The sequence below is a fragment of the Neofelis nebulosa genome, chromosome 18, assembly GCF_028018385.1.
Source record: "Neofelis nebulosa isolate mNeoNeb1 chromosome 18, mNeoNeb1.pri, whole genome shotgun sequence".
NCBI lineage: Eukaryota > Metazoa > Chordata > Mammalia > Carnivora > Felidae > Neofelis > Neofelis nebulosa.
Window position 1 is genome coordinate 16418932 of NC_080799.1, and position 17349 is coordinate 16436280.

A 17349-nucleotide genomic window follows, 5' to 3' on the forward strand; every position below is an offset into this window, starting at 1 on the left:
CCCTAGATAATGTATCTATGTTTATTACAGGGGAAACTGGAATTGGAAAATCAACACTCATCGACACATTATTCAATACTAATTTGAAAGACAAAAAATCCTCACATTTTTACTCAAATGTTGGACTTAAAATTCAGACATATGAACTTCAGGAAAGTAATGTTCAATTGAAATTAACTGTTGTGAAAACAGTGGGATACGGTGATCAAATAAACAAAGAAGCCAGGTTAGTGTTTTCTTATTTTAATTACAAAAGATTTTATTCTTTAAAGGAATTTACCTTCTTTACTGACATTTCCTCTGGCTATATCACTCCCATCTGCCTCCACCTTTATATAGCCTTCTCTGCTCTCCTTATGTCTCTTTTAAGGACATTTGTTGTTTGAACTAAGATGTATCCAGAAAATCCAGGATGATCTTGTTTATACAAACACTCTTTTTTTCCCAATAAGATTAAATTTACTGGTTTTATAGATTAGGATGCAGACATATCCATCTGATTCTCACCATTGAATCCTTTATATAAGGGTATATCCTTATATATCTATATCAATATCGATATAGATATCCTATATATAAGGTTGATTTCTATAAATTTTTCAAATAGATTTTCCCCATATATTTACTTGTTGGATATTCTCATTTTTAAAATCACTTACCCAAGTTATAAGTAAATTTATTTCTGTAAAAATTTAAACGATCCAGATGAAATGAAAACCGACTTAGCCAAATGTAAGTACTTAGAGCCTTTTCTTTTTCCAAAAATAGCCACTATTGTAAGTTTAGTAACTTACAATAACTCAGACCTTATGTTGAATTTTTATAATAATTAAAATACATTTGAAATAATACAGAACAAGTTTCCTTAAACTATATTATGTATAATACAAAAACGCATAAAACATTTATGAACAGGTTAATAGATAATTCTGAAACATCCTATGTAATCACCTTTCATTCAAATTGTGGTCTGATTCCCATGGGCCTTAGACATTTCCCTTTCTTATAAAAATTTTTTTAATGTTTATTTATTTTTGACAGAGAGAGATAGAGAGACAGCATGAGCGGGGGAGGAGCAGAGAGAGAGGGACACACAATCTGAAGCAGGCTCCAGGCTCTGAGCTGTCAGCACAGAGCCCAATGCAGGGCTCAAACTCACAGACCGTAAGATCACGACCTGAGCTGAAGTCGGACACTCAACCGACTGAGCCATCCAGGTGCCTCAAGACATTTCCCTTTCTTGATCACAACCCCTCACCAAACTCATAGAAGAGTGTAAAATGTTTGCCAATGGTTGGGGAGAAGGAGGAATTAAGAGTTCTTGTTCAATGGACATAACGTTTTAATCATGCAAGATGAGATCTGCTGTACAACAGAAGGTTTAACAGTATATGTAATAGTACTTTATATTACATTCAAAAACTTGTTATGAGAGTAGATATCCATTAAGCGATCTTACTGCAATTAAAAAAAAGCTATAGGAATGCCGCAGGAGTTTTACTTAGAGGGAAATTTAAAAAAATTTTTTAATGTTTTTTTTTGAGAGAGAGAGAGAGAGGGGGGGGGGAAGGGCAGAGAGAGGAAGACACAGAAACTGAAGCAGGCTCCAGGCTCTGAGCTGTCAGCACAGAGCTCGATGTGGGGCTCGAACCCATGAACCATGAGATCATGGCCTGAGCCTAAGTCGGATGCTCAACCGACTGAGCCACCTAGGGAAATTAATAGCATAAGATACTTATGTTAGAAAAAACGACAATCTCAAGTATTATAAATTTCAATGTTAAGAAACTAGCCAAATAAGAACAAATTTACCCTAAAGCAAGAAAAAGAAAGGAAAAATCATACTACAGCAGAAATTGATGAAAACAGAAAAAATGTCAGAAAATCAATAAATTGAAAACTTTTAACTAGACTGAGCAAGAAAAATAAATGAGAAGCCAAATATCACCAACATCAGGAACAAAAAAGAAGACATTATTACTGATTTTACAAATATTAGGGGAGAGAGGGAAGATGGCGGCGTAGGAGGACGCTGGGCTCACCACGCGTCCTGCTGATCACTTAGAGTCCACCTACACCTGCCTAAAGAACCCAGAAAACCGCCAGAGGATTAGCAGAACGGAGTCTCCGGAGCCAGGCGCAGACGAGAGGCCCACGGAGGAGGGGAGGAAGGGCGGCGAGGCGGTGCGCGCTCCACGGACCGGCGGGAGGGAGCCGGGGCGGAGGGGCGGCTCGCCGGCCAAGCGGAGCCCCCGAGTCTGGCCGGCAAAAGCGGAGGGGCCGGACGGACTGTGTTCCGACAGCAAGCGCGACGTAGCGTCTGGGAGGTCAGAAGCTAACAGCTCTGCTCGGAAAGTGGGAAGGCTGGAGGACAGAGGGAGGGAGAGCTGCTGAGCCCCCGGACGACAGAGCTCAGCTTGGCGGGGAACAAAGGCGCTCGCCAGCGCCATCTCCCCCGCCCATCCCCAGCCAAAATCCCAAAGGGAACCGGTCCCTGCCAGGGAACTTGCTCGCTCCGCGCAAACACCCAACGCTGTGCTTCTGCGGAGCCACCCCTCCGGCAGCGGGTCTGACTCCCTCCCGCTGCCACAAGGCCCCTCCTGAAGTGGATCACCTAAGGAGAAGCGAGCTAAGCCTGCCCCTCCCGCCCCCGTGCACCTTGCCTACCCACCCCAGCTAATACGGCAGATCCCCAGCACCACAAGCCTGGCAGTGTGCAAGTAGCCCAGATGGGCCACGCCACCCCATGGTGAATCCCGCCCCTAGGAGAGGGGAAGAGAAGGCACATACCAGTCTGACTGTGGCCCCAGCGGTGGGCTGGGGACAGACGTCAGGTCTCACTGCGGCCCCGCCCACTGACTCCAGTTATACACCACAGCACAGGGGAAGTGCCCTGCAGGTCCACACAACTCCAGGGTCTATCCAAAGTGACCAAACGGAAGAATTCCCCTCAGAAGAATCTCCAGGAAATAACAACAGCTAATGAACTGATCAAAAAGGATTTAAATGATATAACAGAAAGTGAATTTAGAATAATAGTCATAAAATTAATCGCTGGGCTTGAAAACAGTACAGAGGACAGCAGAGAATCTCTTGCTACAGAGATCAAGGGACTAAGGAACAGTCACGAGGAGCTGAAAAGCGCTTTAAACGAAATGCAAAACAAATATTAAAAAGATAAGAATACAACAAACAATTCAATGCCCATAAAGTTAACAATTTAGAGGTTGGCCATGGGCTTTTCATATATAGCTTTTATTGTGTTGACATAAATTCTTTTATACATAGTTTCAAGAGTTTTGCTATTTTTTAAATGATGAAAAGGTGTTAAATTACATCAAGTATCTGTTCTGCAACTATTGAAATAGTTATGTAATTTTTCTTTTTCAATCAATGTGGTGTTTATAAATCAACTTACTTATATTGAATAATCCTTGCATTCTGAGGATAAATCCCACCTACTCATTGTGTATGATCCTTTTAATTTGCTGTTGAATTCACGTTGCTAAGTATTTTGTTGAAGATTTTGCATCTGTGTTTATTAGGGATATTTATCTGTAATTTTTTTTATATCAGGATAATTCTGGCCTTCAAAAGAGTTGGAAATTTTCCCTTTAATCCTTTTGGAAGATTTTAAGTATTGGTGTCAATTCTTCTTTAAGTGTTTATTAGAATTCAATACTGAAGCCTGAGTTTTCTGTGTTGGTAAATTTTTGATTACTTATTTAACCTCCTTATTTGCACAAGAATACCTGATTTTACTAGACTTACCTTATTGTGCTTGTCAGATATATTTCTTTTTATGTATTTTTTTTACAAATTGAAAGTTTATTGCAGCTCTGTGTAAAACAAGTCTATCAGCCTGGCTTTTCCAAGAGCATTTGATGACTTTGTGTCTCTGTGTCACATTTGGTAACTTTGCAATATTTAAAAGTTTTTCATGATTATATATTGTTATGATCAGAGATCTCTGATGTTACTTTGTAATTATTTTGGGGTGCTATGAGCTGTGTCCACAAAAGACAGGAAATTTAATTTGTAGATGTTGGGTTTTTAAGTTTTTATTTTAATTCTAGTTAGTTAACGTACAGTATTATATTAGTTTGAGGTGTACAATATTATGATTCCACACTTCCAAACAACACCCAGTTTTTTTTCCCTTTGTTCGTTTTGTTTCTTAAATTCTACATATGAGTGAAATCATATGGTATTTGTCTTTCTCTGTCTTATTTCACTTAGCATTATACTCCCTAGCTCCCTCTATCTTATCGAAAATGGCAAGATTTCATTATTTTTATGCTGAATAATATTCCATATATAATATTCCATATATAATACATAATATTCCACATATCATATATAATATTCCATATATAATATAATAAATATATAATATATTCCATACATTATATGGAATTACATATATATTTTTTATTCAGCACAAAATATATGAGTGCGTATATGAATAATATATATAAAATATATATGCCTCTTCTTTATCCATCAGTCTATGGACATTTGGGCTACTTCCATATCTTGGCTATTGTAAATAATGCTGCTATAATTATAGGGGTACATATAGCTCCTTGAATTAGTGTTTTTATATTCTTTGCTTAAATACCCAGTAGTGCAAATGCTGGATCTTAGGCTAGTTCTATTTTTAACTTTTTGACAAACAAAACTTCATATTGTTTTCCAGAGTGGCTGCCTCAGTTTGCATTTGCACCAACAGTGCATGAGTGTTCTTTTACTCTACATCTTTGCCAACACCTGTTGTTTCTTGTGTTGTTAATTTTAGCCTTTCTGACAGGTGTGAGGTGATACCGCATTGTAGTTTTGATTTGCATTTCCCTGATGGTAAGTGATGATGAACATCTTTTCATGTGTCTGTTGACCATCTGGATGTCTTCTTTGAAGAAATGTCTATGTCTTCTTCCCATTTTTAATTTTTAAAAAATGTTTATTTAGTTTTGAAAGAGAGAGAGAGACAGAGTGTGAGCAGGTGAGGGCCAGAGAGAGAGAGGGAGACACAGAATCCAAAGTAGGCTCCAGGCTCTGACCTGTCAGAACAGAGCCTGATGCAAGCCTCGAACCTACAAACTGTGAGATCATGACCTGAGCTGAAGTCAGACGCTTAACCTACTGAGCCACCCAGGTGCCCCACCCCTTCTGCCCATTTTAAAATTAGATTATTTGTTTTTTGGATGTTGCATTTTATAAGTTCTTTATACAGTTTGGATACTAACCCTTTATCACATATGTAATTTGCTACTATCTTCTCCCATTCCACAGGTTGCCTTTTAGTTTTGTTGCCTATTTCCTTTGGTGGGCAGAAGCTTTTTATTCTCATGTAGTTGCAATTGTTTATTTTTTATTTTGTTTCCCTTGCCTCAGGGGGCTTACTGAAAAAAAGGTTGCTGCAGCTGATGTCAAAGAGGTTACTTCCTGTGTTCACTTCTATGATTTTTATTGTTTTAGGACTCGAATTTAAGTCTTTAATCCATTTTAAATTTGTTTTTATGTATGGTGTAAGAAAATGGTCCAGTTTCTTTCTTTCGTGTAGCTGAGCCGTTTTCCCAATACAATTTGCTGAAGGGACTGTCCTTTTCCCATCAGATATTCTTTCCTGCTTTGTCAAAGATTAATTGACTATATAGATGTGGGTTTATTACTGGGTTTTCTATTCTGTTCTATTGATCTATATATCTATATTTGTACCAGTACCATATTGTTTTGATTACTACAGCTTTGTAATATAACTTGAAATGTGGAGTTGTGATGCCTTCAGCTTTTCTTTCTCTTTTTATGTTTATTTATTTATTTTGAGAGAGTGAGTGAGTGAGAGAGAGAGAGCACGTATACAGAAGTGGGTGAGGGGCAGAGAGAGAGGGAGAGAGAGACTCCCAAGTAGGCTCTGTGCTGTCAGCTCACAGCCCGATGCAGGGCTCAATCCCATGACCATGAGATCATGACCTGATCTGAACTCAAGAGTCAGATGCTTCACTGACTGAGCCACCCAAGTGGCCCTGCTTTTCTTTTTCAAGATTGCTTTGGGAATTTGGGGTCTTTTATGGTTCCATATAAAATTTAGAATTGTTTGTTTTAGTTCTGTGAAAAATGCTGTTGGTTTTTTTTTAGGGATTTAGTTAAATGTGTAACTTGCTTTGGGTAGTATAGACATTTAGCAATATTTGTTCTTTTGATCCATGAGCATGGCATATCTTTCCATTTCTTGGTGTCATCTTCAATTTCTTTCATCAGTGTTTAAATAGTTTTCAGAATACAGGTCTTTCACCTCTTTGTTTAGGTCTCTTACTAGCTATCTTATTGTGTTTGGTGCAATTGTACGTGGGATTGAGTCCTTAGTTTCTCTTTCTGTTCTGTAATGATAGCTTCATTAGGGCTATCTAGAAATGCAACAGATTTATGTATTGACTTTGTATTCTGCAACTTTACTAAATTCATTTATCAGTTTGTGCAGTTTTTTAATGGAGTCTTATGAGTTTTCTATATACCGTCATGTTATCTTCCAATACTGAAAGTTTTACTTCTTCCTAATTTGTATGCCTTTTATTCCTTTTTGTTGTCTAATTGCTATGGTTAAGACTTCTAGTACTATGTTGAAAAAAGTTTGGGGATGGACATCTTTGTATTTTTCCTGTCCTTAGAGGATAACCTCTCCATTTTTAAATATCGCCTTTGATATTCACTGTGGGTTTTCCATATAAGGCCTTTACTATGTTGAGGTAAGCTTCCTCCAAACCTGCTTTGTTGAGGGTTTTTATCATGAATGGATGTTGTACTTTGTCAGATGGTTTTTCTTTGTCTATTGAAGTGATCATACGGTTCTTATCCTTTGTCCTATTTATGTGATGTATCACATTCATTGATTTGTGAATATTGGATCACCCTTGCAACCCAGGTATAAATCCCACTTGATCATGGTGAATGATTTTTTAATGTATTGTTGAATTCTTTCTGCTAATATTTTGTTGAGAATTTTTGTAGCCTTATTCATCAGGGATATTTCCCTGTAGTTCTTTTTTTTAAAAGGAAAACAACTTTTTTATTGAAGCATAGTTGAAACACAATGTTACATTAGTGTCAGGTGCACAACATAGTGATTTGACAAGTTTATACATTATGCTAGAGAAAAACAACTTTTGGGGTAAAAGAGAATCCCCATAAGACTAATAGATTTTTCAGCACAAAATTTGCAGGTCAGAGGAAAGTGGAATGACATATTCAAAATACTGAAAAAAACTCCTAACCAAGAATATATTCAGAATTGAAGGAGAGAGAAACAGTTTTCCAGGCAAGAAAAGCTGGAGTTTATCAGCACTAAACCAGCCTTACAGGAAGTATTAATGGGATTTTTTTTAAGTTGAAGAGAAAGGGTGTTAACTAACAACAAGAAAACACGTGAAAGAATAAATCTCACTAGAAAGGTGAATATATAGTAAATGTAGATTATTCACTTTTTAACATTTATTTTATTGTTTAAATTAATAAATTAATTTTTAAATTTACATCCAAGTTAGTTAGCATATAGTAAAATAATAATTTCAGAAGTAGATTCCTTAATGCTCCTTACCCATTTAGCCCATCCCCCCCCCTCACACAACCCCTCCAGAAACCCCCTATTTTGGCCCCTTCCTGTTTTTATATTATTTTTGCTTCACTTCCCTTATGTTCATCTGTTTTGTGTCTCAAATTCCTTATATGAGGGAAGTCATATGATATTTGTCTTTCTCTAATTTCACTTAGCATAATATCCTCTAATTCCATCCATGTAGTTGCAAATGGCAAGGTTTCATTCTTTTTGATTGCCAAGTAATACTCCATTGTCTGTGTGTGTGTGTGTATGTATATATATATGTGTGTGTGTGTATCTATCTATCTATCTATCTATCTTCTTTATCCATTCATCCGTCCATGGACATTTGGGCTCTTTCCATACTTTGGCTATTGTCGATGGTGCTGCTATAAACATTGGGGTGCATGTGCCCCTTCGAAACATCACATCTGTATCCCTTGGATAAATACCTAGTAGTGCAATTGCTCGGTCATAGGGTAGTTCTATTTTTAACTATTTGAGGAACCTCCATACTGTTTTCCTGAGTGGCTGCACCAGCTTGCATTCCCACCAGCAATGCAAAAGAGATCCTCTTTCTCTGCATCCTCGCCAACATCTGTTTTTGCCTGAGTTGTTAATGTTAGCCATTCTGACAGGTGTGAGGTGGTATCTCATTGTGGTTTTGATTTGTATTTCTCTGATAATGAGTGATGTTGAGCATCTTTTCATGTGTTAGCTGGTCATCTGGATGTCTTCTTTGGAGAAGTGTCTATTTATGTCTTCTACCCATTTCTTCTCTGGATTATTTGAATTTTTGAGTGCTGAGTTTGTAAGTTCTTTATAGATTTTGGATACTAACCCTTTACCTGATATGTCATTTGATAATATCTTCTCCCATTCTGTTGGTTGCGTTTTAGGTTTGCTGATGGTTTCCTTTGCTGTGCAAAAGCTTTTTATTTTGATGAGGTCCCAGTAGTTCAGTTTTCCTTTTCTTTCCCTAGCCTCTGGAGACATGCTGAGTAAGAAGTTGCTGTGACCAAGGTTAAAGAGGTTTTTGCCTGCTTTTCCCTCGAGGATTTTGATGGCTTTCTCTCTTACGTTTAGGTCTTTCATCCATTTTGAATTTATTTTTATGTAGGATGTAAGAAAGTGGTCCAGATTTATTTTTCTGTATGTTGCTGTCCAGTTTACCCAGCACCACTTGCTGAAGAGACTGTCTTTATCCCAATGGATATTCTATCCTGCTTTGTCAAAGATTAGTTGGCCATACGTTTGTGGGTCCATTTCTGGGTTCTGTATTCTGTTCCATTGATCTGAGTGTCTGTTCTTGTGCCAGTACCATACTGTCTTGACGATTACAGCTTTGTAATACATCTTCAAGTCCTGGAGTGTGATGCCTCCAGCTTCGGTTTTATTTTTCAAGATTGCTTTGGCTATCCAGGGTCTATTCTGGTTCCATACAAATTTTAGGATTGTTTGCTCTAACTCTGTGAAGAATGCTGGTGTTATTTTGATAGATATTGCATTGACTATGTAGATTGCTTTGGGTAGTATCAACATTTTAACAACGTTTATTCTCCCTATCCAGGAGCATGGAATCTTTTTCCATTTTTTTGTGTCTTCTTCAATTTCTTTCATAAGCTTTCTATAGTTTTCAGTGCATAGATTTTTCATCTCTTTGGTTAGGTTTATTCCTAGGTATTTTATGGTTTTGATGCAATTGTTAATGGGATAGATTCCTTGATTTCTCTGTTGCTTCATTGTTGGTGTATAGGAATGCAACCGATATCTGTGCATTGATTTTATATCCTGCAATTTTGCTGAATTCGTGGATCAGTTCAAGCAGTTTTTGGTGGAATCTTTTGGGTTTTCCATATAGAGTAGCATGTCATCTGTTAAGAGTGAAAATTTGGCTTCCTCCTGGCTGATCTGGATGCCTTTAATTCCTTTGTGTTGTCTGATTGCTGAGACTAAGACTTCCAATATTATGTTGAATAACAGTGGTAAGGGTGGACATCCCTGTCTTGTTCCTGACCTTAGGGGAAAGCTGTCAGTTTTTCCCCATTAGGATGATATTAGCCATGGATCTTTCATACATGGCTTTTATGATCTTGAGGTATGATACTTCTATCCCTATTTTCTTGAGGGTTTTTTTTTTTTTATCAAGAAAGAATGCTATATTTTGTCAAATGCTTTATCTGGATATATTGAAAGGATCATGTGCTTCTTGTCCTTTTTTTTAAAATTGATGTGATGTATCATATTTATTGTTTTGTGGATATTGAACCAGCCCTGCATCCCATGTATAAACCCCACTTGGTCGTGGTGAATAATTCTTTTAATGTGTTGTTAATACATTAACTAATAATACAAAAACATAATACATAACAACTAATCCAGTTGGCTAGTATCTTGTTGAGGATTTTTGCATCCATGTTCATCAGGGAAGTTGGTCTGTAGTTGTCCTTTTTAATGGGGGCTCTGTCTGGTTTTGGAATGAATGTAATTCTGGCTTCATAGAATGAGTTTGGAAGATTTCCTTTCATTTCTATTTTTTTGGAACAGCTTCAAAAGAATAGGTGTTAATTCTTTAAATGTTTGGTAGAATTCCCCTGGAAAGCCATTCTGTCCTGGACTCTTCTTTGTTGGGAGATTTTTGAATATTATTTTGATTTCTTTGCTGGTTATGGGTCTGTTCAAATTTTCTCTTTCTTCCTGTTTTAGTTTTGGTAGGAATTTGTCCATTTCTTCCAGATTGCCCATTTTATTGATGTATAATTGCTGATAATATTATCTTATTATTGTTTGTATTTCTGCAGAGTTGGTTGTGATCTCTTTCATTCTTGATTTTATTTATTTGGGTCTTTTCCTTCTCATTTTTTTGGGGTTGAACTGGCTAGGGGGTTATCAGTTGTGTTAATTCTTTCCAAGAACCAGCTCCTGGTTTTATTTATCTGTTCTATTGTTGTTGTTGTTTTTTAGTTTGTTTCTTTGGTTTTGATAGCATTGATTTATGTTCTAATCTTTTTTTTCTTGTCTTCTGCTGGTTTTAGGTTTTATTTGCTGTTCTTTTTCCAGCTCTTCTGGTGTAAGGTTAGGTTATGTATCTGAGACCTTTCTTCCTTCTTTAGGAAGGCCTGGATTGCTATATACTTCCCTCTTATGACAACCATTGCTACATCCCAGAGGTTTGAGGCTGTGGTGTTATCATTTTCATTGGCTTCCATGTACTTTTTAATTCCCTCTTTGACTTCTTGGTTAGCCCATTCATTCTTTAGTAGGATGTTCTTTTTTTTTTTTTTTTTTTTTTTTTTTTTTTTTATTATATTTTGATTTTTATTTTAATGTCCTCATATCTTTCTCTTTTGTTGGGTTGCAAGATGATGACCATGACCTTGACTCTATTCTTTTTTTTTTTTTTTTTTAATATATGAAATTTACTGTCAAATTGGTTTCCATACAACACCCAGTGCTCATCCCAAAAGGTGCCCTCCTCAATACCCATCACCCACCCTGCCCTCCCTCCCACCCCCCATCAACCCTCAGTTTGTTCTCAGTTTTTAACAGTCTCTTATGCTTTGGCTCTCTCCCACTCTAACCTCTTTTTTTTTTTTTTTTTTTCCCTTCCCCTCCCCCATGGGTTTCTGTTACGTTTCTCAGGATCCACATAAGAGTGAAATCATATGGTATCTGTCTTTCTCTGTATGGCTTATTTCACTTAGCATCACACTCTCCAGTTCCATCCACGTTGCTACAAAAGGCCATATTTCATTCTTTCTCATTGCCACGTAGTATTCCATTGTGTATATAAACCACAATTTCTTTATCCATTCATCAGTTGATGGACATTTAGGCTCTTTCCATAATTTGGCTATTGTTGAGAGTGCTGCTATAAACATTGGGGTACAAGTGCCCCTATGCATCAGTACTCCTGTATCCCTTGGATAAATTCCTAGCAGTGCTATTGCTGGGTCATAGGGTAGGTCTATTTTTAATTTTTTGAGGAACCTCCACACTGCTTTCCAGAGCGGCTGCACCAATTTGCATTCCCACCAACAGTGCAAGAGGGTTCCCGTCTCTCCACATCCTCTCCAGCATCTATAGTCTCCTGATTTCTTCATTTTGGCCACTCTGACTGGCGTGAGGTGGTATCTGAGTGTGGTTTTGATTTGTATTTCCCTGATGAGGAGCGACGTTGAACATCTTTTCATGTGCCTGTTGGCCATCCGGATGTCTTCTTTAGAGAAGTGTCTATTCATGTTTTCTGCCCATTTCTTCACTGGGTTATTTGTTTTTCGGGTGTGGAGTTTGATGAGCTCTTTATAGATTTTGGATACTAGCCCTTTGTCCGATGTGTCATTTGCAAATATCTTTTCCCATTCCGTTGGTTGCCTTTTAGTTTTGTTGGTTGTTTCCTTTGCTGTGCAGAAGCTTTTTATCTTCATAAGGTCCCAGTAATTCACTTTTGCTTTTAATTCCCTTGCCTTTGGGGATGTGCCGAGTAAGAGATTGCTACGGCTGAGGTCAGAGAGGTCTTTTCCTGCTTTCTCCTCTAAGGTTTTGATGGTTTCCTGTCTCACATTCAGGTCCTTTATCCATTTTGAGTTTATTTTTGTGAATGGTGTGAGAAAGTGGTCTAGTTTCAACCTTCTGCATGTTGCTGTCCAGTTCTCCCAGCACCATTTGTTAAAGAGACTGTCTTTTTTCCATTGGATGTTCTTTCCTGCTTTGTCAAAAATGAGTTGGCCATACGTTTGTGGGTCTAGTTCTGGGGTTTCTATTCGATTCCATTGGTCTATGTGTCTGTTTTTATGCCAATACCATGCTGTCTTGATGATGACAGCTTTGTAGTAGAGGCTAAAGTCTGGGATTGTGATGCCTCCTGCTTTGGTCTTCTTCTTCAAAATTACTTTGGCTATTCGGGGCCTTTTGTGGTTCCATATGAATTTTAGGATGGCTTGTTCTAGTTTCGAGAAGAATGCTGGTGCAATTTTGATTGGGATTGCATTGAATGTGTAGATAGCTTTGGGTAGTATTGACATTTTGACAATATTTATTCTTCCAATCCATGAGCAGGGAATGTCTTTCCATTTCTTTATATCTTCTTCAATTACCTGCATAAGCTTTCTATAGTTTTCAGCATACAGATCTTTTACATCTTTGGTTAGATTTATTCCTAGGTATTTTATGCTTCTTGGTGCAATTGTGAATGGGATCAGTTTCTTTATTTGTCTTTCTGTTGCTTCATTGTTAGTGTATAAGAATGCAACTGATTTCTGTACATTGATTTTGTATCCGGCAACTTTGCTGAATTCATGTATCAGTTCTAGCAGACTTTTGGTGGAGTCTATCGGATTTTCCATGTATAATATCATGTCATCTGCAAAAAGCGAAAGCTTGACTTCATCTTTGCCAATTTTGATGCCTTTGATTTCCTTTTGTTGTCTGATTGCTGATGCTAGAACTTCCAGCACTATATTAAACAACAGCGGTGAGAGTGGGCATCCCTGTCGTGTTCCTGATCTCAGGGAAAAAGCTCTCAGTTTTTCCCCATTGAGGATGATGTTAGCTGTGGGCTTTTCATAAATGGCTTTTATGATCTTTAAGTATGTTCCTTCTATCCCGACTTTCTCAAGGGTTTTTATTAAGAAAGGGTGCTGGATTTTGTCAAAGGCCTTTTCTGCATCGATTGACAGGATCATATGGTTCTTCTCTTTTTTTTTGTTAATGTGATGTATCACGTTGATCGATTTGCGAATGTTGAACCAGCCCTGCATCCCAGGAATGAATCCCACTTGATCATGGTGAATAATTCTTTTTATATGCTGTTGAATTCGATTTGCTAGTATCTTATTGAGAATTTTTGCATCCATATTCATCAGGGATATTGGCCTGTAGTTCTCTTTTTTTACTGGGTCTCTGTCTGGTTTAGGAATCAAAGTAATACTGGCTTCATAGAATGAGTCTGGAAGTTTTCCTTCCCTCTCTATTTCTTGGAATAGCTTGAGAAGGATAGGTATTATCTCTGCTTTAAACGTCTGGTAGAACTCCCCTGGGAAGCCATCTGGTCCTGGACTCTTATTTGTTGGGAGATTTTTGATAACCGATTCAATTTCTTCGCTGGTTATGGGTCTGTTCAAGCTTTCTATTTCCTCCTGATTGAGTTTTGGAAGAGTGTGGGTGTTGAGGAATTTGTCCATTTCTTCCAGGTTGTCCAATTTGTTGGCATATAATTTTTCATAGTATTCCCTGATAATTGTTTGTATCTCTGAGGGATTGGTTGTAATAATTCCATTTTCATTCATGATTTTATCTATTTGGGTCATCTCCCTTTTCTTTTTGAGAAGCCTGGCTAGAGGTTTGTCAATTTTGTTTATTTTTTCAAAAAACCAACTCTTGGTTTCGTTGATCTGCTCTACAGTTTTTTTAGATTCTATATTGTTTATTTCTGCTCTGATCTTTATGATTTCTCTTCTTCTGCTGGGTTTAGGCTGCCTTTGCTGTTCTGCCTCTATTTCCTTTAGGTGTGCTGTTAGATTTTGTATTTGGGATTTTTCTTGTTTCTTGAGATAGGCCTGGATTGCAATGTATTTTCCTCTCAGGACTGCCTTCGCTGCGTCCCAAAGCGTTTGGATTGTTGTATTTTCATTTTCGTTTGTTTCCATATATTTTTTAATTTCTTCTCTAATTGCCTGGTTGACCCACTCATTCGTTAGTAGGGTGTTCTTTAACCTCCATGCTTTTGGAGGTTTTGCAGACTTTTTCCTGTGGTTGATTTCAAGCTTCATAGCATTGTGGTCTGAAAGTATGCATGGTATAATTTCAATTCTTGTAAACTTATGAAGGGCTGTTTTGTGACCCAGTATATGATCTATCTTGGAGAATGTTCCATGTGCACTCGAGAAGAAAGTATATTCTGTTGCTTTGGGATGCAGAGTTCTAAATATATCTGTCAAGTCCATCTGATCCAATGTATCATTCAGGGCCCTTGTTTCTTTATTGACTGTGTGTCTAGATGATCTATCCATTTCTGTAAGTGGTGTGTTAAAGTCCCCTGCAATGACCACATTCTTATCAATAAGGTTGCTTATGTTTATGAGTAACTGTTTTATATATCTGGGGGCTCCGGTATTTGGCGCATAGACATTTATAATTGTTAGCTCTTCCTGATGGATAGACCCTGTAATTATTATATAATGCCCTTCTTCATCTCTTGTTACAGCCTTTAATTTAAAGTCTAGTTTGTCTGATATAAGTATGGCTACTCCAGCTTTCTTTTGGCTTCCAGTAGCATGATAAATAGTTCTCCATCCCCTCACTCTCAATCTAAAGGTGTCCTCAGACCTAAAATGAGTCTCTTGTAGACAGCAAATAGATGGGTCTTGTTTTTTTATCCATTCTGATACCCTATGTCTTTTGGTTGGTGCATTTAATCCATTTACATTCAGTGTTATTATAGAAAGATACGGGTTTAGAGTCATTGTGATGTCTGTATGTTTTATGCTTGTAGTGATGTCTCTGGTACTTTGTCTCACAGGATCCCCCTTAGGATCTCTTGTAGGGCTGGTTTCGTGGTGACAAATTCCTTCAGTTTTTGTTTGTTTGGGAAGACCTTTATCTCTCCTTCTATTCTAAATGACAGACTTGCTGGATAAAGGATTCTCGGCTGCATATTTTTTCTGTTTAGCACACTGAAGATATCGTGCCAAGCCTTTCTGGCCTGCCAAGTTTCAAAGGAGAGATCAGTCACGAGTCTTATAGGTCTCCCTTTATATGTGAGGGCATGTTTATCCCTTGCTGCTTTCAGAATTTTCTCTTTATCCTTGTATTTTGCCAGTTTCACTATGATATGTCGTGCAGAAGATCGATTCAAGTTACGTCTGAAGGGAGTTCTCTGTGCCTCTTGGATTTCAATGCCTTTTTCCTTCCCCAGTTCAGGGAAGTTCTCAGCTATAATTTCTTCAAGTACCCCTTCAGCACCTTTCCCTCTCTCTTCCTCCTCTGGAATACCAATTATGCGTATATTATTTCTTTTTAGTGTATCACTTAGTTCTCTAATTTTCCCCTCATACTCCTGGATTTTTTTATCTCTCTTTCTTTCAGCTTCCTCTTTCTCCATAACTTTATCTTCTAGTTCACCTATTCTCTCCTCTGCCTCTTCAATCCGAGCCGTCGTGGTTTCCATTTTGTTTTGCATTTCATTTAAAGCGTTTTTCAGCTCCTCGTGACTGTTCCTTAGTCCCTTGATCTCTGTGGCAAGAGATTCTCTGCTGTCCTGTATACTGTTTTCAAGCCCAGCGATTAATTTTATGACTATTATTCTAAATTCACTTTCTGTTATATTATTTAAATCCTTTTTGATCAGTTCATTAGCTGTTGTTATTTCCTGGAGATTCTTCTGAGGGGAATTCTTCCGTTTGGTCATTTTGGACAGTCCCTGGAGTGGTGAGGACCCGCAGGGCACTTCCCCCGTGCTGTGGTGTATAACTGGAGTTGGTGGGCGGGGCCGCAGTCCGACCTGATGTCTGCCCCCAGCCCACCGCTGGGGCCACAGTCAGACTGGTGTGTGCCTTCTCTTCCCCTCTCCTAGGGGCGGGATTCACTGTGGGGTGGTGTGGCCCGTCTGGTCTACTTGCACACTGCCAGGCTTGTGGTGCTGGGGAGCTGGCGTATTAGCTGGGGTGGGTAGGCAAGGTGCACAGGGGCGGGAGGGGCAGGCTTAGCTCGCTTCTCCTTAGGTGATCCACTTCAGGAGGGGCCCTGTGGCAGCGGGAGGGAGTCAGATCCGCTGCCGGAGGTTTGGCTCCGCAGAAGCACAGAGTTGGGTGTTTGCGCGGAGCGAGCAAGTTCCCTGGCAGGAACTGGTCCTCTTCGGGATTTTGGCTGGGGGATGGGCGGGGGAGATGGCGCTGGCGAGCGCCTTTGTTCCCCGCCAAGCTGAGCTCTGCCGTCCGGGGGCTCAGCAGCTCTCCCTCCCTTTGTCCTCCAGCCTTCCCGCTTTCTGAGCAGAGCTGTTAACTTCTGACCTCCCAGACGCTAAGTCGCGCTTGCTGTCGGAACACAGTCCGTCCGGCCCCTCCGCTTTTGCCAGCCCGACTCGGGGGCTCTGCTTGGCCGGCGAGCCGCCCCTCCGCCCCGGCTCCCTCCCGCCAGTCCGTGGAGCGCGCACCGCCTCGCCGCCCTTCCTACCCTCTTCCGTGGGCCTCTCGTCTGCGCTTGGCTCCGGAGACTCCGTTCTGCTAATCCTCTGGCGGTTTTCTGGGTTCTTTAGGCAGGTGTAGGTGGAATCTAAGTGATCAGCAGGACGCGCGGTGAGCCCAGCGTCCTCCTACGCCGCCATCTTCCAGAACCAATAGTAGGATGTTCTTTAGTCTCCAAGTATTTGCTATCTTTCCAAATGTTTTCCTGTGGGTGATTTCAAGTTTCATAGCATTGTGGTCTGAAAATATGCACGGTATGATCTTGATCTCTTTGTACTTGTTGAGGGCTGCTTTGTCTCCCAGTATGTGACCTATTCTGGAGAATGTTCCATGTGCACTGGAGAATAATTTGTATTTCACTGCTGTAGGATGAAATGTTCTGTATATATCTGTTAAGTCCATCTGGTTCAGTGTGTCATTCAAAGCCAAACAATGTCATTCATTGTTTCCTTGTTGATTTTCTGTTTAGATGATCTGTCCATTGCTATAAGTGTGGTGTGAAGTCCCCTACGATTATGGTATTATTATCAATGAGTTTCTTTATGTTTGTGAATAATTGATTTATATATTTGG

The 17349-nt window shown here is 39.1% G+C and overlaps 1 protein-coding gene across 1 annotated transcript in view; it reads left to right on the forward strand.

The window, feature by feature from the left end:
• The window catches only part of SEPTIN14 (septin 14), a 100909-nt gene that overhangs the window by 12724 nt on the left and 70836 nt on the right, over positions 1–17349 (forward strand). Inside the window, exon 4 of the mRNA XM_058710700.1 lies at positions 31–226. Within this exon, the coding sequence (XP_058566683.1) occupies positions 31–226 (196 nt within the window). The remainder of the gene's footprint in view (positions 1–30; positions 227–17349) is intronic.